Source organism: Rhinichthys klamathensis, unplaced genomic scaffold (genome assembly GCF_029890125.1).
Source record: "Rhinichthys klamathensis goyatoka isolate OS25496 unplaced genomic scaffold, OSU_Roscu_1.1 h1tg000098l_1, whole genome shotgun sequence".
Classification (NCBI taxonomy): Eukaryota; Metazoa; Chordata; class Actinopteri; order Cypriniformes; family Leuciscidae; genus Rhinichthys; species Rhinichthys klamathensis.
Window position 1 is genome coordinate 1,064,514 of NW_026606637.1, and position 23,481 is coordinate 1,087,994.

The following is a 23,481-nucleotide window of genomic DNA, read 5'->3' on the forward strand; positions in this document are numbered from 1 at the left end:
AGCTCGCTCAGGCTGAAAGGCTTGTTCGACGGCGAATTCACAGTAAAAAGCTCAGGGACATGTGTACTGTCGCTGAAGGAGTAAAATCTGCTATAATGGCGAATTCGGGGGTCTTTTATAGGCTAAACCACACCCCCTTGACGGGCTCTGACGTTGAGCTAGCTCATTGGCTGTATGTCAGAGTCGCCCGCGCCATTGGTTGTGCAGTTGCGGCAGCACAGCCTATGAGCGTGCCAGACGCTCAGTGTGCTAGCTGTGCAGCTGCAAATGCGTTTTACATATAGGTTTCAGTAAATCGAGGAAAAGGAGTTTCCCCACTGCGTATAGCTACGCAATACGAAGTGACCGTTCGAAAGGGAACTATTATTTTAAAAGTTTACCCTATTCACCTGTAGTGTCTCGCATTAATGTAGACATTATATTTTTTTCTCAGAGATATATCTAATTATACTTTCTTGTCTGTTCTACAGATTATTTGCTGTTTTACATATTATCTCCATTGCTCTATCTCTATATCGTTTAGAAAACAAAGGCACTTTTAAGAGCCACTCTTTCAATCTCTCTCTCTCACTCTGTTTCTCTCTTAAGTCTCTCACACTCTCTCTCTCTCTCTCTCTCTCTCTCTCTCTCTCTCTCTCTCTCTCTCTCTCTCTCTCTCTCTCTCTCTCTCTCTCTCTCTCTCTCTCTCTCTCTCTCTCTCCACCCCCTCCTCTCTCTCTCTCTCTCTCACACACACACACACACGCACACACACACACACTCATCTTCATATCTGTATTGTGTGTCTATTGTCTGTAATTTTTGTATTGTATCTGTGCGTGCGTGCACCATGTCGGAAAACCACCCAGGATTCTTTGAAGATCCCAATGAGGTCAGTGGCCATATGGCTGCTGAAATTAGCAAGGCTCTTCTCCGTGAGGCCAGGGTGAGAAATTTTGATAAACTTACACCCATGTCTCTAAAAATCACTATTTACATATTGTTTGTTTGTTGTAGTTGCTGTTGAGGTATGATGTTCTAGACATTTAATGGACATTGGAGTAGTGTAGTATTTTATATCTTGTAGTTTTAGTTTTGTGTTTTTTATTGTTAGTTACTTTGGAAAAAAGCATCCATCAAACATAACCATAAGTCTGATATTCTATCAGAAAACATTAATATTTTATTTTCATATAGGCTGCAATGGCAATGGGAAGCCATGTCCCTCAAAAAAGAAAGAGGACTAAGAGAGGGAAAGCAGTCGCAAGCGCAGCGGCCACAAGTAACAGACGTAAGAAACGTCAAAAAGCAGAACGTCGTGCATTAGGTTCGTTGTTTATAGCACTGTTATAGTTTAATAATGATAATTATCTAAATGTTGGTGAGTGAAAAGATGGTTTGAGCTCACTGAGGCAGATGTATGATGGAATATTGTGAATTTTCTGGACTAAAATATATGATGCTTTACAGTAAGACCCTGATAGAATAGATAACCTATTGTATTGGCCTTTGCAGCTTCTGAAGTTCAAGTGATCACAGTGTCTGAGGAAGTCCCTCAGATCGAAAAAGAGATGACTGCAAGTCTTGGTGAGTATGTCTGTATAATACCTATAACTACATTTCCTATTTCTCCATATCAACAACTTTTCTAATGACCCTGTAAACTTTTCCTCGATTCATTGTTGTTGATGTCTCACGCTTCTTCTCCACGCAACTACATTAAAAGTGGTTTGTGTTTGTATTTTGTTGTTGTAGACAGAACATGTGCATTATATTCTAATTTTTTACAATTCTGCACTCATTGCTTTTGCATAGCTTGCTTTTAGAAATTCTTGCCTATTTTGGGAAGTGATAGACACACCAACTCTTCATTTCAAACTGGTCTATTATCGGAAGCATATTACACGGTTTGTGAGACCATTGTGATACAATGGTTCGTGATACCATGATCAAGTCCATATACAGTACATTAAACCAACATTGAATGGACACTGTCGTGTATGTCAGATTTTAAGTCATAATTATTGTCGTACCATTCAGTATTAAGTAATTTTTATCTATTGTGCCTTCACTCAATCGAAGGGTTGTTTAACAGTTATTTATTTATTTTCATTTATTTTCAGAAACGTGTCTTCAACAGCTGAGGGACACTCTTGACTCAGTTGAGGTTAATGTGGCAGCTGAAAAAACAGCATGGGCGCAGCGGCAGCTACACGCTGATTCAAGGGCAAAAGCAGCAAGGCCAGTGCTGCTCGATGCTAAACTGTCCGCTGAAAGAGACTTCTACCAAAAATGTCACAGGTGCGGTGTCGGAGAGGCAGTAATTAGGTGCCTGGATTGTGTGCCACTGGACATGGAGTTTCTATGTGGAGGATGCGACATGGAGGCTCACAAAAAGAATGTGTTCCATGGCAGGGAGGCACTATTCCATGGCTACCTGGAGCCTATTCCCCCCACAAAGGCTGTGGTGATGGGTGAAAACGGCCAGCCTCACTTTTGTGAGCAGGGTATGTGTTTATTATCAATTTATGTTGACTAGTAGGGGCGGCAGTGGCTCAGTGGTTTATGTAGGTTGTCTGCGAACCGAAAGGTTGGTGGTTCAATCCCCAGTTCCACCTGACCAAGTGTCGAGGTGTCCATGAGCAAGACACCTAACCGCTCCAAGGAGCTGGATGGCGCCTTGTATGGCAGACACCGCCGTTGGTGTATGAATGAGTGTGTGAATGGGTGAATGTGAGGCAAATGTAAAGCGCTTTGGTGGCCATTGGGTCTGTGAAAGCGCTATATAAATGCAGTCCATTTACCATTTTAGTAAATTACTAATTACACAAATATTCTTTGTTGATATACTTTGTCAATGGAAAAGGTTTAAACTCTTAATTTGAATCACTCTTTGACTGAAGAAATTGTTTTTGTTTGGCTTTGACTATGCAATGTGCTATTAGTAAGCAAACAGTGATAATGACATGGTAGAGTTGTCTATTTTGTAGATGTTGGTTTTGAATCACTGATATGACAAGTGATATACCTTCTCGATTGAGGAAAAATGTAACAACCTCTTTGCATTGCAGTATGTCAGTTGCCATTGCCCGCACATAGGGCACTATGTGAGTGCACCCATGAGATTGAGGTCACCTCTGGCAAGCATATTTCTGTGGTCACCATGAATGGTAAGTTTGGAAAGTCCTGCTTTTTGTTTCGTAGTACCGCAGAAGTTAACAATTGCAATCAAGGCAAAGCTTTTCTCTTGAGAAATATACCAATTGCCAAATGTTAATGCCATATCAAATACTACAGTGAATTAATAAGGGACAGTTGAGTTGGAAAAAGTTGATTCTGTGAAACACGTTTAATGTGTCTCTTTTTTCACAGGACGATATGATGTCTGTTTGCCCCGTAAAGTTTGTCCTACCTGCCTTGTGGAATGGACCCCAGGGGTGAAAGAGCTCCTCAGGTACCGTTACTGGCCAAGCACAACAAACTGCCAGACACTATATAGTTTTGATGTCTTTGAAGCTTTTGCTCACATCAAAGTATCGGCTCCTTCGATGTCAAGGCATGCCTTTTTAAAGCTACTGGAGCACCGTTCTGTTCAGGCTGGAAGGGTAAATCTGCTTGAATCATTGTTACACACAATCATATTACTGTAATATTTCTTTTCTGTAAACACAATTTTTTTTTATGTCATAGCCGGGGAATGTCTGTGCAGATACGTTCCAGAAAAGCTTTTTCGAATATTGTTTTTGCAAGCATACAGAAGAGGTGATGTGTGAAGTAAATGACTTTTATTGTCCAACTGTGACGATGCAGCAAGGAAGAAGCGGAGAGAGAATCCAAATGCAAGCACTTTAATAAAACAAACAGGTAATCCAATGGAACTCAGGACAGGGACAAGAACAGCAAACAACTTCAACGACCGACAAAACACAACTGAAACACAGAGGTATGAATACACAAGCAAACAGGCTAAACAAGATAACAAGGGGGCGTGGTTAATCCGAGACACCTGGGAAGACTAATCAACATAACGGGGAACAGCTGAACATGGGACAAGACACATGGCAGGATCACATGACAAACAGGGAACCACATGACAGACAAGAACAAGGAACAAGACACAAAACCCACACCGTGACATAGCCCCTCCCCTATTGGCGGCTCCCGACGCCCATAAAAAACAAAAAACAATAGTTCAGGAGGGATGGAGGGCCAGGTCCATGCAGGGGAATGGGACCAGGGCATTGCAATGGCGGACCTGGGTCGTGAAGCGTGGGCGACCAGGGCTGAGCAGGAACTGCAGACGACCCTTCGGGCGGCCAGGGAGGAGACGACCCTTCAGGCGGCCAGGGCGGACCAGATAGTTCCAGCGCCCAGGGCGGCGAAGACCCTTCGGGCGGCCAGGGCGGCGAAGACCCTTCGGGCGGCCAGGGCGGCGAAGACCCTTCGGGCGGCCAGGGCGGCGAAGACCCTTCGGGCGGCCAGGGCGGCGAAGACACCGGCTCGGGAACAGCAGACACCGGCTCGGGAACAGCAGACACCGGCTCGGGAACAGCAGACACCGGCTCGGGAACAGCAGACACCGGCTCGGGAACAGCAGACACCGGCTCGGGAACAGCAGACACCGGCTCGGGAACAGACGACACCGGCTCGGGAACAGACGACACCGGCTCGGGAACAGACGACACCGGCTCGGGAACAGACATCACACACACTGGCTCGGGGACAGACAACACACTCACTGCCTCGGGAACAGACATCACACACACTGGTTCGGGGACAGACATCACACACACTGGCTCGGGGACAGACAACACACACACTGACTCGGGAACAGACATCACACACACTGGGTCGGGGACAGACATCACACACACTGGCTCGGGAACAGACGACACACTCACTGGCTCGGGAACAGACGACACTCACTGACTCGGGAACAGACATCACACACACTGGTTCGGGAACAGACATCACACACACTGGCTCGGGAACAGACAACGCAGACTCTGGCTCGGGAACAGACAACACACTCACTGACTCGGGAACAGACATCACACACACTGGTTCAGGGGAAGTGACGTGAACAGTCTCCGGATCAGCCATTTTGTCCGTAGACCCTGGCTCGGAGGAAGTGACGTGAACAGTCTCTGGCTGTGCAGACGTGACGTGGACAGTCTCTGGCTGTGCAGACGTGACGTGGACAGTCTCTGGCTGTGCAGACGTGACGTGGACAGTCTCTGGCTGTGCAGACGTGACGTGGACAGTCTCTGGCTGTGCAGACGTGGCTGACGTGAAGCTCTGGCTGGACGTGGCTGACGTGAAGCTCTGGCTGGACGTGGCTGACGTGAAGCTCTGGGCTGGACCAGCGGCGAATGGGGCCCTGGGCTGGACATCACCAACCCAGGGTCGAAGAGTGGCCAGCGTGGAGAGTGGTGTCGGGGCTCCTCTCGACCACCTCCTCTACTGAGGCCTCCACGTGTCCCGCGAAACTTGACCAACCGGGTCCCCTCAAAAGAGTGGCCTCTCCCCCGCTCGGTGGCTGGAGAAGAGACACTGGCGAACATGCTGCTGGATTCAGTGTTGGTCGGTCGTTCTGTGACGATGCAGCAAGGAAGAAGCAGAGAGAGAATCCAAATGCAAGCACTTTAATAAAACAAACAGGTAATCCAATGGAACTCAGGACAGGGACAAGAACAGCAAACAACTTCAACGACTGACAAAACAGAACTGAAACACAGAGGTATAAATACACAAGCAGACAGGCTAAACAAGATAACAAGGGGGCGTGGTTAATCCGAGACACCTGGGAAGACTAATCAACATAACGGGGAACAGCTGAACATGGGACAAGACACATGGCAGGATCACATGACAAACAGGGAACCACATGACAGACAAGAACAAGGAACAAGACACAAAACCCACACCGTGACACCAGCATGTCACCCAGACATGTTAGCAGTGTGTTGCGATGGCAATCGCAAACATTATCTCTTCAAAAAATCAAGGGGGTATGTTCATATTACACAGGCATTAATCTCAATATCAAAACCACAGCATTGTCATAGAAATAGTTGCATGTAGAGTCATGTTTGGTCAGTTAAAAGAGGATTTTTTTTGTGATCAATTTTAATGGACAGGAATGAGGAACCCTCTCTGTACAAGGGGTTCTCTTACGAGAGGTTCTCTCGTATTGCGTAAGCTAGCTTACGCTGCGGGAAAGATTCATCTTTGCTGAGATATTGAAGCCAAAAAATTATTTCATAATTTTGTATCCATACACAACGCAGTTCCTCTGCGGCAGACCTAGAGCGGGCTAGCTAGCAGCTCATTGGTTCGCTCAGAGAGAACTGCTTAAGCCTATGGGAGAGCGGGGCTGAACCCGCTTCCAATGAGAGGCGCCCGCGCGCTCATTGCGTCATGACCCGCCAGAATGGGCGTGGCCATGGTGTATATAAGGCGCTCTCCCAGGCTTATATGTTGATTCATTTCATCTTCAGCAAGCTGCACGCTTCTGCTGTTCCTGAGAAAAGCCATCGCCGTCGAAGAAGGCATCCTCTAGCGAGCTCAAGGACCCTGAAGAAGCCGGCCGTCTTCGCCACCTTCAGCCGCCCAGCAAGCTAGGCCATCCGACGATTGTATCCTTTCTCTATTTCTAAAAGAGCCGAGCGTCTTTTTAAAGATGTCTCGTTTTTCCTGCGGCTCTTGCCGCGCTCGTCTCGAGGACGGAGACCGCCATGTCATCTGCGCTCTCTGCTTGGGACTCGAGCATGCAGAACTCGCCCTCGCTGATGGAGGATGCGACCTCTGTGAAAGCCTGCCGTTATCGTCCCTGCGGGCACGACTTCTGGCAGTGAAAACCGCTCCCGCGCCGCCTATTCTCTCGCCGCGTAAAAAGAAACGCCGCTCTCAAAGGCCGCCGGAGCCCCCAGCGGAAACATGCGGGCCGCCGCCGCCGCCTCCCGCTTCCCGCTCTCCCTCCCCGCCCCTGCCGGACATTCAGTTGCCGCCGAGTGGCCGCTCTGTTGTTTCCGATGACGCCGCGGAGGAGAAGGACTCCTGTTCACTGCTCGCTTCTGACAGTGAAGACTGGTCATCTCTCGGATCCGCGAGAGAGTCGACGGGGACCCGCGCCGGGATAGAAGAGGAGCTGATGCGCCTCCTCTCACAGGCCGTCGAACGCCTCGGTCTCGAGTGGTCTCCTCCACCCGAGCAGGCCCCGAACCGAATGGACGGTAGCTTTTTTCATCGGCGCTCGACCCCCGCGTGCACCCGGGCCGCTCCATTCCTGCCTGAACTTCACGCAGAGCTGACAAAATCCTGGAATGCACCGCTCTCGGCTAGAAATCGCTCCGATGTATCCGCCTCGCTGCGCTCGGTGGACGGAGCCGCCGAGAAAGGCTATGCAGCCATGCCGCCCGTCGAGGACTTGGTCGCCACACACCTCTGCCCGCCCTCCGCTAGATGGCGTTCTTCACCCACGCTTCCTTCGAAGGCTTGCAGAGCGACCTCGAGCTTTCATGCTCGCGCTTACGCCGCCGCCGGTCAGGCCGCCGCTGCGCTTCACTCTATGTCTGTCCTCCAAGTGTTACAGAGCGATATTCTCCGTGAATGGGCCGAAGGCGGTAGAAAACCCCCCCCCGCCGTCACGGATTTGAGAAGTGCTACGGATCTCGCCCTTCGCGCCACTAAAGCCGCCGCACAAGCTCTGGGGAAATGCATGGCCAGCCTTTGTGTTGCTGAGAGACACTTATGGCTCACGCTCGCCGACATGGGAGATTCTGAGCGCGCCGCGTTTCTCAACGCGCCCCTCTCCCCGACGGGCCTGTTTGGATCTGCCGTCACGGGAATTGTCGATCGCTTTTCTGAAGTACAGAAAGCTTCTCAGGCGATGAACTTGTTTCTACCCCGCCGCGCTAGCTCTTCAGCGGGCCGCTCTCACGAGCCCTCCGCCAGAGCCCCATCACAGCGCCCCCCTCCGCAGACTCAAACAACTCAGCGCAGTCAGAGCGGCCGCCCTCGCCCTCGCTCTCGCTCTGACAGCCGCCGCAGACCGCCGCCCCCCCCGTGGCCCGCGACCCAAGATCACGCTGAAGCCTGATCATCAGAAGTCTGCCTAACAATGTCAAGAAAACGACGGTGCTCTCCCGCCGCGGCCGGACCGCCGTCAAAGCTTCGCCCTCTGCCAGTCCCCGTTATTTCGCCGACTGCTGTAGTGTTGACCGCCACAAACAAGCCGGTGTCCCAGCCCGCTTGCGAGCGACAAAAAGCCGTTTTTACGGCTACCCAGAGAAATCTCAAAAAGAGAAATTTTGCCAGTTGTGTAGAAAATGTGCCCACAATCATGTGTTCACCCATACACACAAGCATAACATATCCCGTGTCTCTATCAGAGCCCCATCACATGAAACGGGCACAGCCCGCTCTAATATCAGAGAACATAAACACGCCCACGAGCTCGTGCACGTGTCCCCTCTCTGCTCGCTCTGTGTCACGGCCCATAGACTCCTCTCTGAGTGCAGATCCCGTTGCCACACACATTCAAAGCGCGCCCACACACTGTGTCCAGCCCGCTATGTGCAGCAATCAGGGCAATACAGCCATTCGGCCACTAGCCGCATGCTCCAAAGCGTGGGAAGCCATTCCAGGCATTTCCCCGTGGGTGTTAAGCATTATAAAGAACGGCTACCTGCTACAGTTTCGCCGCCGCCCGCCTCGTGCGCGCGCGCAGCTCGAATCTTCTGTCAGCCCGCTGGCCGCCGGCACGCTCCGCTCAGAAATTGCGACGCTGTTGCAAAAGGGCGCGATAGAGAGAGTCCCGCCATCTATGACCGAGTCGGGGTTTTACGGCCGTTATTTTCTGGTTCCCAAGAAAGACGGCGGCCTCAGACCGATCTTAGATCTCAGGTCTTTGAACAAAGCGCTCATGAAGAGACCGTTCAAGATGCTCACTACCAGGAAACTCCTCGCGCAGGTGCGCCAAGGGGACTGGTTCATATCTCTAGACCTGAAAGACGCCTATTTTCAGATCCAGATAAATCCCCGTCACAGGCCATTCTTACGTTTCGCCTTCGAGGGTCTTGTTTATCAATACGCCGTTCTCCCGTTCGGCTTATCTCTGGCGCCCCGTACATTCACGAAGTGCATGGATACGGCGCTCGCCCCCCTGCGAAGCCAGGGGCTGCGCATTCTGAATTATCTGGACGACTGGCTGATTTTGGCCCAATCACAGACGGAGCTTCTGTCGCACCGCGCAGTTCTCCTCGACCATTTGGAAACGCTGGGCCTCTCTGTCAACTGGACAAAGAGCTCCCTTCATCCCAGTCAATCGATTTCCTTCCTAGGAATAGATTTGGACTCGGTCACGATGACGGCTCGCCTGTCTACACAGCGCGCGCGCAGTGTTCAGCGTCTAGCCGCCTCGTTCCAGATGGGCACCCGCAGGCCTCTGAAAACTTTTCAGAGGATGCTGGGTTACATGGCCTCAGCCTCCGCTGTACTTCAGCTGGGCCTTCTGCACATGCGCCCGCTTCAGTTCTGGTTGAACAGCCGTGTACCCCACCGCGCGTGGAACACGGGTCGCCAGCTGATCAGGGTTACGCAAACGTGTCTCACGGCGCTGCAGCCATGGACAGTAGCAGAATGGTTTCGTCTAGGCGTCACGATGGGGACCTTTTCCTGCCGAAAAGTCATCTCGACAGATGCATCCAACACGGGTTGGGGTGCAGTCTGCGAGGGCTCACCGGCCTTCGGCCACTGGTCGATTCAGGAAAGCCCATTACATATAAACTGTCTGGAAATGCTGGCGGTCGAGAACGCGCTCTCGCACTTTCTCCCGCGCATCCAGGGACACCACGTCCTGATCCGTTCGGACAATATGGCCGTGGTCTCCTATCTCAACCGTCAGGGCGGTGTCAGATCCAGAAATCTCTGTCGACTGACGCACCGCATTCTAGTTTGGTCTCAGAGCCGCCTGCTCTCGCTCAGAGCGACGCACGTGCCGGGCCATCTGAACGACGGTCCAGACATACTGTCCAGGAACCTCATCTCCACAGGAGAATGGTCCCTGAACTCACAGACGGTCCAGTTACTGTGGCGACTATTCGGCAGAGCAGAAGTAGACCTCTTCGCGTCAGAAGAGAACGCTCACTGCCCAATATATTTCTCGAAGAGCGAGGACGCGCTAGCCCAGGAATGGCCTCGCCGCCCGCTCTATGCATTCCCTCCGATCGCTCTGTTACCACAGGTAATTCAGAGGATCAGGGACACACGCCACTCGGTGCTCCTCATAGCCCCGCGTTGGGAGAGTCAGAATTGGGTTCCGGAGCTCACGCAGCTGTCACAGACAGCCCCGTGGCCCATCCCAGTCAGAGCAGATCTCCTCTCTCAAGCTCGCGGCACGATCTGGCACCCCCATCCACAGCGCTGGGCGCTGCATGCATGGGTGATCAACGACTATTCGTTGATTTGCCAGAGGGAGTAAGAAACACTGTCATACAGGCTAGAGCACCTTCCACGAGAAGGCTCTATGCGTCTAAATGGTCTGTGTTCTCAAAATGGTGCACCGACAAACAGCTGGACCCACGGTCGTGCGAGGTGCCGTCTTTGCTTGTTTTCCTTCAAGAGATGCTGGACAAGGGCAGGTCCCCCTCCACTCTCAAGGTTTATGTGGCAGCCGTCGCGGCGTTCGCGGAACCCCGACGCGCTCAGTCATTGGGCAAAGACGAGTTAGTCATCCGCTTCCTCAGGGGAGCTAAGAGGATGAACCCTCCGCGGCCCCCGTCGGTTCCGGTTTGGGATCTTTCTATAGTCCTTGAAGCTATGAAAGCACCCCCGTTCGAACCGCTCGAGTCTGTGGATCTGAAATACCTCTCGCTCAAAACCGTTTTCCTGACGGCTCTGTCCTCAGTTAAACGCGTTGGGGATCTTCACGCGCTCTCATCCAGCGCCGCGTGTCTTGAGTTTGGACCGAATGATTCGATTGTCATTCTCAAACCTAGGCATGGCTATGTCCCGAAGGCGATTGGTACCCCGTTCAGGGCTCAGATTATCTCCCTATCGGCTCTGCCTTCATCCGATAGTGAGCGCGATGCCAATCTCCTTTGTCCGGTGCGGGCTCTGAGATTGTACACTACGCGCGCTGCCGCGTTCAGACGCGCTGAGCAGCTTTTCGTGTCGTTTGGGGGGCGCACCAAGGGTCTGGCCGCCTCAAAACAGACACTGTCTAGATGGATAGTGGACGCTATCGCCTCTGCTTACGCATCTAAATGCCTGCCCTGCCCTCTGGGCATCAGGGCGCACTCCACTAGAGGCATGGCCTCATCGTGGGCATGGTCCTGTGGAATTTCCATTCATGACATTTGTGTGGCCGCGGGATGGGCCTCCCCGTCCACTTTTGTCAGGTTTTATAACTTGGAAGTTCCCGCCTTGCAGGCAAAATTACTAGCTGTCTGACGAACAGCTCTCTAAGAAGCTGCATTTCTGGAGGTCCCTCACAACCGGTTCGCCCCTTGTGCTCTCCTGTAATGCTTATACACTTCATGTGCCCGCTCTGCTGGCCCCATACATGCTTATGTGTACACTTCATGAGCCCGCTCTGCGGCCTCTTTGTACATTCACTCCACGTTAAGAAATTCCCCCGGTATATCCCTGGGTTTTTCATGAGTGGATTCGTAGCGCGCACGGCGTTGGCCAGGTGTTCCCGCAGCGTAAGCTAGCTTACGCAATACGAGAGAACCTCTCGTAAGAGAACGAATCGGTTACCTAACGTAACCTCGGTTCTCTCTAGAAGAGGGAACGAGTATTGCGTTCCCGGCCGTGCTTGCGCTACTAGCGTTTCGCTTCACGCTGAAATAAATCAACATATAAGCCTGGGAGAGCGCCTTATATACACCATGGCCACGCCCATTCTGGCGGGTCATGACGCAATGAGCGTGCGGGCGCCTCTCATTGGAAGCGGGTTCAGCCCCGCTCTCCCATAGGCTTAAGCAGTTCTCTCTGAGCGAACCAATGAGCTGCTAGCTAGCCCGCTCTAGGTCTGCCGCAGAGGAACTGCGTTGTGTATGGATACAAAATTATGAAATAATTTTTTGGCTTCAATATCTCAGCAAAGATGAATCTTTCCCGCAGCGTAAGCTAGCTTACGCAATACTCGTTCCCTCTTCTAGAGAGAACCGAGGTTACGTTAGGTAACCGATTCGTTATTTCTTGCCAAAGATGAGGAGGTATCAGCCTTTCTCAACAATGTCAGAGGCAGCAGCATGACAAGAGTATGTCTAATATTGCATATTAAGACAGTATATCTACTGCATATGTTTGAGTGTCTTTTGTGTTTTCTATTTGTTAAGACGAGTGATATCTGACTTTATAGGCAGATAACAGTGGAACATGTGGCGTTTCAAGGTTCAGGGCGAGTAAGGAGAGGTCAAAAAAATCATCGTCCAAAATAGATGAAGAGGGGATACAAGTGGCAGTCTGCAGGTATGTGGGTAGATCAGAAGTGTGCAATTGTACAGATGCCATTTGTTACACGCTGTGGAAACTCATTTGTGGATAAATGTATCAGAGTCATGTTTAATTTCCTTATGGGAAGTAAAGTAAATCCCCTTAACAGATTTTTTTTCCCTAGAAGATTGTTTTAAAGCTCAGTTAGTCACATATGTAGAGATTGATGGGGAAATGTGTGTGTGTGTGTGTGTGTGTGTGTGAGAGAGAGAGAGAGAGAGAGAGAGAGAGAGAGAGAGAGAGAGAGAGAGAGAGAGAGAGAGAGAGAGAGAGAGAGAGAGAGAGAGAGAGAGAGAGAGACTGAGAGACTGAGAGACTGAGAGGCTTTGAATAGAGGGTTTTGATTAGCTTTGTTTTCCACAGGTCTTATTGTGTAAATTGATCATTAACCATATTGTCCTCTTGTGTATCAGACACGGGATATTGCTGCGAGGACTGAACCACTACCGTGGCGAGGTCTTCGCCTACCCAATGTTTTTACAGAGGGAATTGTCAGAGAGGGCCAATGTCACTTTCTTCTGCATGGATGTTGTCTGCAGGTAATTTTTCTCTGTCATATTGAAACTCGGTCAACCTACTGTACATTAAGTGTCAAGTGCCTGTTTTTTTACAGTCGTTTTATATTGATGGCCAGGCAAAGTGTTGGTTAATGCCTACTAATGCTGTGCTTCTTTTTAGGTACTGGCCATACCTAAGCAAAGTGACTGAAGAATCATCAGATCTTCAACCGCTGATGGAAATGAGGCCATTTCTCAGTGTGATGCATGCCAAAGCTCATACAGCAAAATGCGAGGTATCTCAAATTACTGAAATTCAGATGCAACAGTAGCCAGCAGGCAGCTAATGCGAAAAGCCGAGCAATGATTGTTTTTTATTATTTTAATCTGGTATTAGTGGCAATATACTAAATTGTACGTCTGTGATTATGATATCTTGTGTAGTATATTATGCAGATAAAATATGACACCTTTAATGTGAAAGTGATTTTAATGTGCACATAATCCATGATTGCATAACATTAGATTTTTAAAGTTATGGTATGAAATTAATCCAACACTATGTTGCAGGTGAGATGGGGCGGCAGGAATCAGGATGAAGCAGGGAACACTGTTGGAGAGGAAGTTGAGCAAGTATGTTATCACCGACATTATTGTAACTATGTAGATATAGGAGACTTCACTGATACATTTATGTGTGAGACAAGCAGAGTGTGATGGATAAAGTACATCAGGGTATCAAACAAAGATCTATGCTTGCTCGAATGACCATCAGAGCACAACACACATTATGTCACAAGTGCAACACACATTATGTCTCCTCTGAGTAAAAAGTGAGTTGTGGTGGTGTCTGCATGATACATCACTATTTCAAGTTATGTTCCCTCTGAGCTGCACTATTTAATTATATACACTCTTTTGATCCTGGGAAATTCAGTCTCTGCATTTAACCTATCCGTGAATTAGAGACGCACATACACAGCACACAGTGAGGTCACACACACTAACACCTAACCACTAGAGCAGTGGGCAGTCAGCTGATGCGGCGCCCAGGGAGCAGTGAAGGGTTTGGTGCCTTGCTCAAGGGCACCTTAGCCGTGGATGTGGACAGGACAGCGATGTTCAACAACTTTCCCCACCCACTTTCACTTTCCACACAACCACTTTCCTCCTGGTCGGCATTCGAACGAGACACTCGCCCAAGGCCCTAACCAGTAGGCCATGGTAGACTTTTTTCAACCTACCAGTAGGACCCCATTTGACACACCAGCCTGGTGACAGTGCAAAATCATCAAATTTCATGGGATTCTATGAAAATGCCGATTGTCACAGCTCTGGCATGCCATTGTGATGTTTTAAAATGTAGACCCAATTGGCAAGACCCAACTTTGAAAAATTGGGCTCGATCTTTCCTATTTTTCTGTTTATGGCTATGGCTGAAAGGGCGTGGTCGCTTTAGTTTCCATGGCATTCTAAGGTGGAGAGCTAGTTGACGATAAGATATTAGTTCAACAATAAGTATGGCTACATGTTCACATATACATACAGTATGTTTTTGTTTATTTGTTGTTGTTTTTTGGTAATGTAAAATAGGAATACATTAATTTCTGTATTGTTTATCTAGGTAAACAGCTTTCTCTCCAGGGCAGCTCTTGTCACAAAGTACATGACAAAGGCAGGTTGGTATGACACATTACAAACCATACTCTGTGATGAGGTATTTCTGACTTCTAAAATGTAATTTTCCTGTTCTCCTTGCACTAAAGTATTTGTTGTGTTAGGTTGTGTCTAACTGCAATGGTCTTTCCCATGTAAATTGATCCAATCACGCATGCAGATTTATTTTTTTAATCAGGGAGAGAGAATATGCTCACTCAACAGGCCATGGGGTGGAACAGAAAAAAGACAGAGAACCTTCACAAAGTCTTGGCCCGCAGATACATCAAAGTAAGGACATTTCCCAATAGTCCTCTTGCCTGACACAACATACATTTTAACAACAAACAGCAGACCTGGAGTCCATCCATCTGTAATAAGCTCATTCATTCATTCATTTATAAACTGTAGATGAAGGAATTTCTTGATCCCGGGATTGGCTGAAAGCTTGCATGATATTTTTTTTATTTTTGTGTGATTTAAAGATCTCCGAGAGGGCAAAGCTGGAAGCTGCTAGCTTCGGTGATTTCTGCCAGAAGAATGACATCACTGAACAAACAGCACAGCAGTGGGTGGGTGATGTTCAGCAGTGGGCAGTCACAGGTAAATCATGCGTAGCGCTCAGATTTTTCACAAATACAACTGTTAATTACTTTGTTCAAATATGAACTACATAAGGTGATCACTCAGACATTTTTAAATGAAACAATCGTTTAATTGTGTTACCTATTTAGAGCCAGTTAGCACAACAGAACAGGGAGCAACAGAGGATCTCAGGGCTGAGATAGAGAGCATCATAGTGGCCCTGCTACGCAAGAAGCATGACCTCTATCGTCAGAATGGTTGGTTGACTAATATTCAAATGGCACATTGTTAATGCAAACAAACAAAAACTGTTTTCCTGATAGTTTTCTTATTTCACTTTGCAGATAGCAATCAAACAAGACAAAGAAAAAGAAGAAAAATAAGAGAATTAAAAAAAAAACTGAAACAAAAGATCCTGCTGTACAATGCAATTGCAGAGGATACAATTGACGAGGAGTTGGCCTCCAATTTGACAGAGGACTACATCCTGCCTTGGGAGAGACGTGAGGATGGTATGGTAGTCCTGACATGTTCTCTAAAATGTATGCCTGTCTTTTTTTATTTTTTAATAAAAATAAAAAAATTATTTTATTGCAATGAAAATCTCTCTCTCTCTCTCTCTCTCTCTCTCTCTCTCTCTCTCTCTCTCTCTCTCTCTCTCTCTCTCTCTCTCTCTCTCTATATATATATATATATATATATCTTTCTCTCTCACTTGTATGTTTGGGTTTATAACTTAATCATCATAAATGCTAAATCACTTTTTCCATCAATTCCCTCTACTTAAAGGTCACTCCTTCAGGTTAAAACGGTCTCTTTTTGACCAAATGATGCTAGTTAGACGCCTTGAGGAGGAGCAGAGTATCCTGGTGAAGGAAATGTCTCAGCACATCACGTCTCTTGGTAAGGAGATAAAGGGAGTGGAGAAGCTGAAAGAGAACATCAGAATGGGCTGTAAGTCAAATTTGGATTTTTTTTCTCACTAACATATGTATAGTCCCTTTTCTACTGAATGGTACCAGTTCAACTCACCTCAACATGACTACTTGGTTTGGTTTCAAATTTTTGGTTTCATTTTCCACTGCATAAAAGTACCATTTCATGTAACTGGTTGCTATAGCAACACTGAAGTAAACTATCTTAGCATCAACATTGTGTAAAAGTTGGTAACATCAATCACTACAGCAAAACAGATACATCCTGTATTCATCAACAGTATTCTGAATTCATCACAATACAGACATGTTTTTGGGGAGATGGCAATATTTACTCTATCGACCGTCCTGTCTTGCTAACACTAAGCTGCTGCTGAGGGCCTGCTCAGAACGTTAACATTATGATGCTAGCGATAACAATGACCACAGAGCTATCTACACATCATTGTTGGAACTTCAACAGAGGTGGAACCAAAAGTGCTTGGTACCAGAGTCAAGTGGATCTGGTACCAGTCCGTGGAAAAGAGCCACAAGTTTTGTTTTTTCTATATTAGTCATACCACTCTGCTCCACCCTCACACTTTGTTTGCCCTATCCTCACCTCAACATAGCCCCCCACCAATCACACACAGACAGTCACAGCTTCTGCAAACCCCCATCCCTCCCCGACTGCACTTTATACCCCCAATTTATGCAAAATATAGGATGTCAAACACATACAATTTCTATGAATTTCTTACATACAATAACTATGCATATGACAATAAAATGTCCTTGTATTCCGTGTTTAAGTTCCCTTTCGAGGGAACTCGCGATGCGTCATCAACGCTTTGGGAACGCCCCCAGCGTGAATGCGTCTGAGCATCAATGTCAACTAGTCCAATGGAAAGAATGAGCGTCACGGGCGGGTGACGTCATGACCAGGAAGGGATAAAGCACATTCGGTGCAAACCGGCATTAGCTTCTGTGTCTCAGCAAGCGATCTGTGTTACTCTGTCTCTGTCTATTTATTGTTGTCTGTTCGATATTATTGGGAAGAGTAATGGCGAAACAACTTTACAAACTCTGTGCTTCTCCCTGCCCGCGTTATTTAACGGCTGGGGACACACACGAGCTTTGTGTAGTTTGTTTGGGAGTGGAGCATGCGGTGTCAGGCTTCGAGGGGGCTGATTGCGGCATTGCGAGATGCTTCCGCTCCGCATGCTCCGCTCTCGCCTGGCGCTTTTCGAGGAAAGTGGCCAGGCTCGCGATCCTCAGGGTGCAGGACCCGCGTCTGCCGAGGCAGCGTGGAGAATGCATTCCTGTGGATCGCGAATAGGATCTCTTTACGGGGTTGGAGACGGGTCCGCGGATCTTATCTCCTCCCTTTCCACGAGGGATCCAGTGCTCTCTCGCCGGTCTCGGAAGCCCGCGCTGCGGTCTCTTCCGCCCGGGGAGAGAAATCAATGCTTCAGTGCTCTACCTCCGAGGAGGTAGATGTGCTGGGCATTGAACGTGACACAATCATGGGGGAAGTGGATTTGCCATCTCTTCCCCAGCGTATGAGAAATATATATAGCCTATATATATATATATGATAGTTTATATATTATATATAAAATAAAGTGAATATATATATAAAGAATGTATATATAAAAAAATAATAATAAGCTGGTGGAGGTGTTTACTAAGGCTGTAGATAAATTAAATATTTAATGGCCAGCAGAAATAAGGGGGCACTCGTCCTTAAAATAAATTGAACGAGTTTCCTTCCCTCTATTTTTCCACCTCCATCACGGGGCCTTCCATTTTTCCCGATCTGCACAGCGAGCTGTCTAGATCATGGAAAAAGCCTTACTCATTTTTTAGCCCCACATTCATGTATATTCAGATATTTGGGGGTTAAGAGAGTATGGCTATGGGGCAATACCCTGGGTAGAACAGACACTTGCGAGCTATCGGTCTCCCGGTTCTGTATCATCCCTGAAGGCGTCGCCTTCTCTCACTAAACCATTAAAGAAAACTATTTTTTAATCTAGTGGGAAAAGCATATATGGCAGTGGGTCTAGCATGAGCCTGCTTGCACACTATAGCAGTGCTGCAAGCATATCAGGCTGACCTGCTGTGGTATTTGGACAGAAGTGAGGGAGTTTAGCCCGATGGGGTTTGAGAACTCCGTCGGGCCTCAGATTTATCTCTCAGGGATGGCAGCCCTTGTGGTCACTGAGAGACACCTCTGGCTCAATTTGATGGGAATCATGGAGAAAGATACAAGATAATCTCTCCCTCGCTATGTCCAACCCCTGGGGCTGCTGGGCGTGAGCAGCTCCAGCCGGCTAGTTTCTCATACACAACACAGCAGCCAAAGCCTTCAAAGCAGAAGCCGGATCCGAGGACCGTTCTTCATGCTGAGAAGGCTGCGGCTCAAAAGAAAAGGTCTGGCGCCACCGGCGTCAGACCGGTGAGGGCAGCCCCAACCGGGGTGGAATGGTGTACACCTCATTATACGGTGCCCTTTCCATCTCGGTGCCCTCAGGGGACCGTTCTGCCAACCCCGCCACCCTTGGTGCTTCGGGGCGCAGCGTTCTCCAGCGAGCTTCTGGCGCAGCGTCAACTCGACATTGCGTCGGACTCGCGCCCTCTGAGGGGGGTTCGAAAACAGTCAGTTCGGGTGGTTCCTGCCAGTATGCTTCAGGTCCCCGAACTGGCTGTCTTTATTACACCAGAGGCCAGCCTCGAGGGGCTGGTTCCCTTGGTAGATTTTCTGGCAGCGCGGAAGCTACTGCCAAATATATCTCTATGGGTATGGTAATCTCTCTGGTAATGGAGCAAGAGGTAAAGGCCCTGTTAGCAAAGAAAGCTATAGAGCAGGTGTACTCACCCGACATTGCGTCGGGTCTTTACAGTCGTTATCTCATTGTTCCAAAAAAGGATGGAGAGCTGCGTCACATACTAGATCTTCGTCTGTTGGAGTGTTTGGTGCTGGAACTCAAGTCCAAGATGCTGACACTCAAACAGATCGTGACTCAAATCAGATCCGAGGACTGGTTTGTCACGATAGATCTGAAAGACGTATACTTCCATATCTCCATCCTCCCTCAGCACAGGAGGTTCCTGAGGTTTTCTTTGGGGCAAAGAACACCAGTATCAGGCACCTCCTTTCGGTCTAGCTCTATCACCCCGCACATTCATGAAGTGTGTAGGCGCAGCTCTGGCCCCGCCAGGCTGCAGTGTATACGCATTCTGAATTGCATAGATGGCTGGCTGATTCTAGCGGAATCAGAACAGTTAGCGGTTCGGCACCGAGGTGTCGTTCTCGCTCATATGCAGATGTTGGGGTTGAGGCTCAATGCCAAGAAGAGTGTGCTTTCTCCAGTACAGAGAACCACTTTCCTTGGTGTGGTATGGGATTCAGTGACGATGCGGGCCACTCTGTCGCCCGTTCGTGTAGCTGCTATCCTAACAGCCACAAAAGAGCTGAGGCTAGGCCAGTCACGCACTGTAAAACAGTTCGAGAGACTGTTGGGTCTTGTGGCAGCAGCGTCCAACGGGATACCTTTTGGCCTGCTGTACATGAGACCTTTACAGGGGTGGCTCAGGACCAGAGGGTTCTCCCCGAGGGGAAACCCACTTCGTATGATCAAGATCACGCGGCGGTGTCTCCGCGCCTTGGTTATATGGAGGAAACACTGGTTCTTAGCCCAGGGTCCGGTGTTGGGAGCTCTTTGCCATCGAGTTGTGATCTCGACAGATGCTTCCCTCACCGGCTGGGGAGCGGTATTGGAAGGCCGCTCAGCTCAGGGCTTGGGAGGAGTCATCATCTCGCTTGGCACATGAATTGCCTAGAGATGATGGTCGTCTTCAATGCGTTGAGACATCTCCTCCCAGACCTGAGGGGCCATCATGTGTTGTTCTGAAACAGTGACTGTTAGGCCTCAGGGCAGCAGCGTTCAATGTGATACCCTTTGACCTGCTGTACGTGAGACCTTTACAGTGGTGGCTCAGGACCAGAGGGTTCTCCCTGAGGGGAAACCCACTCCGTACGATCAAGATCACGCGGCAGTATCCCTGCGCCTTGGTTATATGGAGGAAACTCTGGTTCTTGACCCACAGACAACACGTTGGTGGCCTATTATTTTGGTCCCTCAGGAAATTACGCTGTCTGAGGGCAGTGTATATTCCAGGGGGGCCAGAATATTGGAGCAGACACCCTGTCGAGGCAGGGGCTGAGGCCAGGGGACTCCACCCCGAGGCGGTGGAGCAAATATGGGAGTTTTATGGCCAGGCAGAAGTGGATTTGTTCTCGTCTCAGCATACGACGCACTGTCCACTCTGGTTATCCCTCACTCAACCAGTCCCCTCGGGGCTGGTTGCTATGGTGCAGACGTGGCCGAGGCTACGTCTGTACACATTTCCCCCTGTTGCTCTGCTCCCAGGAGTTCTGGAGTGATTCCGCCAGGATGGAATAAGCCTATTTAGTAGCACCACCCTGGCCGAGCTGAATTTGGTTTGCGGACCTAATTTTTCTCCTCGACGGACCTCCCTTGGAGGTCCCGATCAGGAGAGACCTTCTGTCTCAGGCAGGGGATGCAATATTGCACCCCCGGCAGGGGATTTGGAAACTGTGGGTTTGGCCTCTGAGGGGGCCCAACTCATAGAGAGTGGTCTCTCAACCGAGGTTGTTGAGACCATTCTAAGCTCCAGAGCTCCCGCTACGAGGAAACTATATTCACTATTTCGAGAGTTTTTCACTTCTTGGTGTTACCAGCGTCAGTGGGATCCGGTTAACTGTTCAGTAAACACAGTATACGAGTTTCTGCAAGAACGCTTTGTATCAGGTCTATGTCCTTCCACGCTTAAGGTATACGTGGCGGCCATTGCGGCTTTCCACGCCCTGGTGGGTAGTACATTTTTGGGTCGAGACCCCCTGATCACTCGTTTCCTTCGTGGCACTTTGAGGCTGAGGCCTGCAACTTGCACTAGGGTGCTGGCTTGGGACCTTGCAATAGTTCTAGAAGGCCTATCTGGGGCTCCCTTCGAGCCCTTAGATTTGGTCTCAGAGAAGTTCCTTTCTTTTAAGACTATTTTCTGCTAGCCATTTCGTCCCTATTAGAGTCAGACCTTCAGGCCCTTTCGGTCCCCACCTGCCTTGAGTGCACCGGGGATGGCCAAGGCAATCTTACCCGAAACATGGATATGTTCCAAAGGTGCCTACCATTATTCCGAGGCCTATTGTGCTGCAGGTTTCTGTCCTCCTCCTTTTACATCTGCGGACCAGGAAAGGCTGAACCCCTCTTGTGTCCAGTGCGAGCACTGGATACTTATGTTCATCGGACATCTTCAATGAGGAAGTCCGACCAGTTATTTATTTGCTTTGGATCACCTAAGAAGGGTCTTCCTGCTTTTAAACAGACGATTAGTAAGTGGATAGTTGAGGCTATTTCACTTGCATACGAGTACTCTGACCAGCCGTGTCCTTTGGCGGTCAGAGCTCACTCTACGAGGGGTATGGCGGCCTCTAAAGCCTTACTATTTGGAGTTTCTCTTCAAGACGTTTGTGATGCGGCAGGCTGGTCCTCACCGCTCACATTCGTTAGGTTTTACAGCTTGGACCTGGATGCTGCCCTCTGGTTCTCAGGTGCTTAGTGCTTAGTTTCAACAGACTGACACTCAGGTACTTGGAATTCTGGCGTTTTGGGTATTCTCGTTCCCAAAGCGTTGATGACGCATCGTGAGTTCCCTCGAAAGGGAACGTCTCAGGTTACGACTGTAACCATAGTTCCCTGAGAAAGGGAACGAGACGATGCGTCACCCTGCCATACTTCCTGCATCCCTGTGATCGGCTTGCTTCGACATTTTTGAAGCTAATGCCGGTTTGCACCGGATGTGCTTTATCCCTTCCTGGTCATGACGTCACCCGCCCGTGACGCTCATTCTTTCCATTGGACTAGTTGACATTGATGCTCAGACGCATTCACGCTGGGGGCGTTCCCAAAGCGTTGATGACGCATCGTCTCGTTCCCTTTCTCAGGGAACTATGGTTACAGTCGTAACCTGAGACGTTTTCTTGCAACAAATAACCAAAAAATCTAAACAAAACAAAAAACTAGAAATTGAGTAACATCTTTCTGTCATATGTGGTTCTACATGCTATAATTTTGGAACAATACTTGTTATTCTTATGTTTATGTATGTTACAGATTTTGGTGACATGTCAGAGGATGCTGCAGCTGGTTTCAAAAGTGTCCTCATGCGGAGGTCCTCTGCACTGGAGAGTTTATGCCAACAAGCTGTGAGCACGTATAGTGCTATAGTTGATGACCTCCAGATACAGGACACAGAATGCAGAACGGACACTGATGACGAATATGACTTTAGTAGTCCAGAGTCAGAAGAAGATTAGAAAGGAGACCACTCTGTTTTGGTTTGTTTTTAAAGGGGTGGTTCGGAATTTTGGACATCGGGGCTCATTTCCAAGTGAGCCTTAGTGTTATTTATCAGTGGAGACAGTTTTCAAAGATTTTCTTCCAGTCGTTCAAGTTGCATAGTTCGCCGGTGCTAGGCTAGCGCGAGTCAACGGTAACTGCTAGCCTGCCATTAAAAACAGTTTTACCCACTCCACAGTACACCAAAAGCAAATAAATTATAACGCCAGACTGTCGATGTAAATGTCTGTTGAGAGAATAATGTTAGAAATCAAACTACTCTTGCATCTCAATGATCTCATTACATTTACAGGAACTAGTTTCTCAGCAGCGGCGGAATTTTACTTTGCTCCGGTTAGTAGTACTGCGCCGAAAAGTAAACACAGAACAGAAGCGGACTACAGTCGGGGACGTCTAGCTAGCTAGTAGTAGTCTCGGTTGCCTAGGTAACTGAATATCACTCCGCCGCTGCTGTAGACTGTGCTAATAAATACAGGGAACAAAATAACTATTGCAATGCAATGAAAGGGTAATTTGATTTCTAACATTATTCTCTTAACAGACATTTACATCGATAGTCTGGCGTTATAATTTATTTGCTTTTGGTGTACTGTGGAGTGGGTAAAACTGTTTTTAATGGCAGGCTAGCAGATACCGTTGACTCGCGCTAGCCTAGCACTGGCGAACTATGCAACTTGAACGACTGGATGAAAATTTTTGAAAACTGTCTCCACTGATAAATAACAATAAGGCTCACTTGGAAATGAGCCCCGATGTCCAAAATTCCGAAGCACCCCTTTAAAATCTGTGAACTTTCCATTATCTCTCACCCTCCCTGAATAATAACAACTACCCAGAACATTGCTTGTTCATTCTTCACACATCAGGCAAAAGATACAGAGGCATCACTAGAAGGAACAT

At 48.6% G+C, this 23,481-nt stretch overlaps 1 protein-coding gene across 1 annotated transcript; it reads left to right on the forward strand.

Annotated features, from left to right (window-relative positions):
• The first annotated feature begins 829 nt into the window (after nt 1-829).
• LOC130086557 (uncharacterized) lies at nt 830-22,557 on the forward strand. The gene is made up of 15 exons (XM_056252617.1): nt 830-925; nt 2,120-2,486; nt 3,051-3,149; nt 3,352-3,584; nt 12,350-12,459; nt 12,897-13,022; nt 13,162-13,276; nt 13,551-13,613; nt 14,605-14,659; nt 14,836-14,927; nt 15,122-15,239; nt 15,371-15,478; nt 15,566-15,733; nt 16,011-16,175; nt 22,336-22,557. The coding sequence occupies exons 1-15, from the start codon at nt 830-832 to the stop codon at nt 22,536-22,538; spliced, it is 2,118 nt and encodes a 705-aa protein (XP_056108592.1). The 3' UTR covers nt 22,539-22,557.
• Nucleotides 22,558-23,481: the final 924 nt, after the last annotated feature.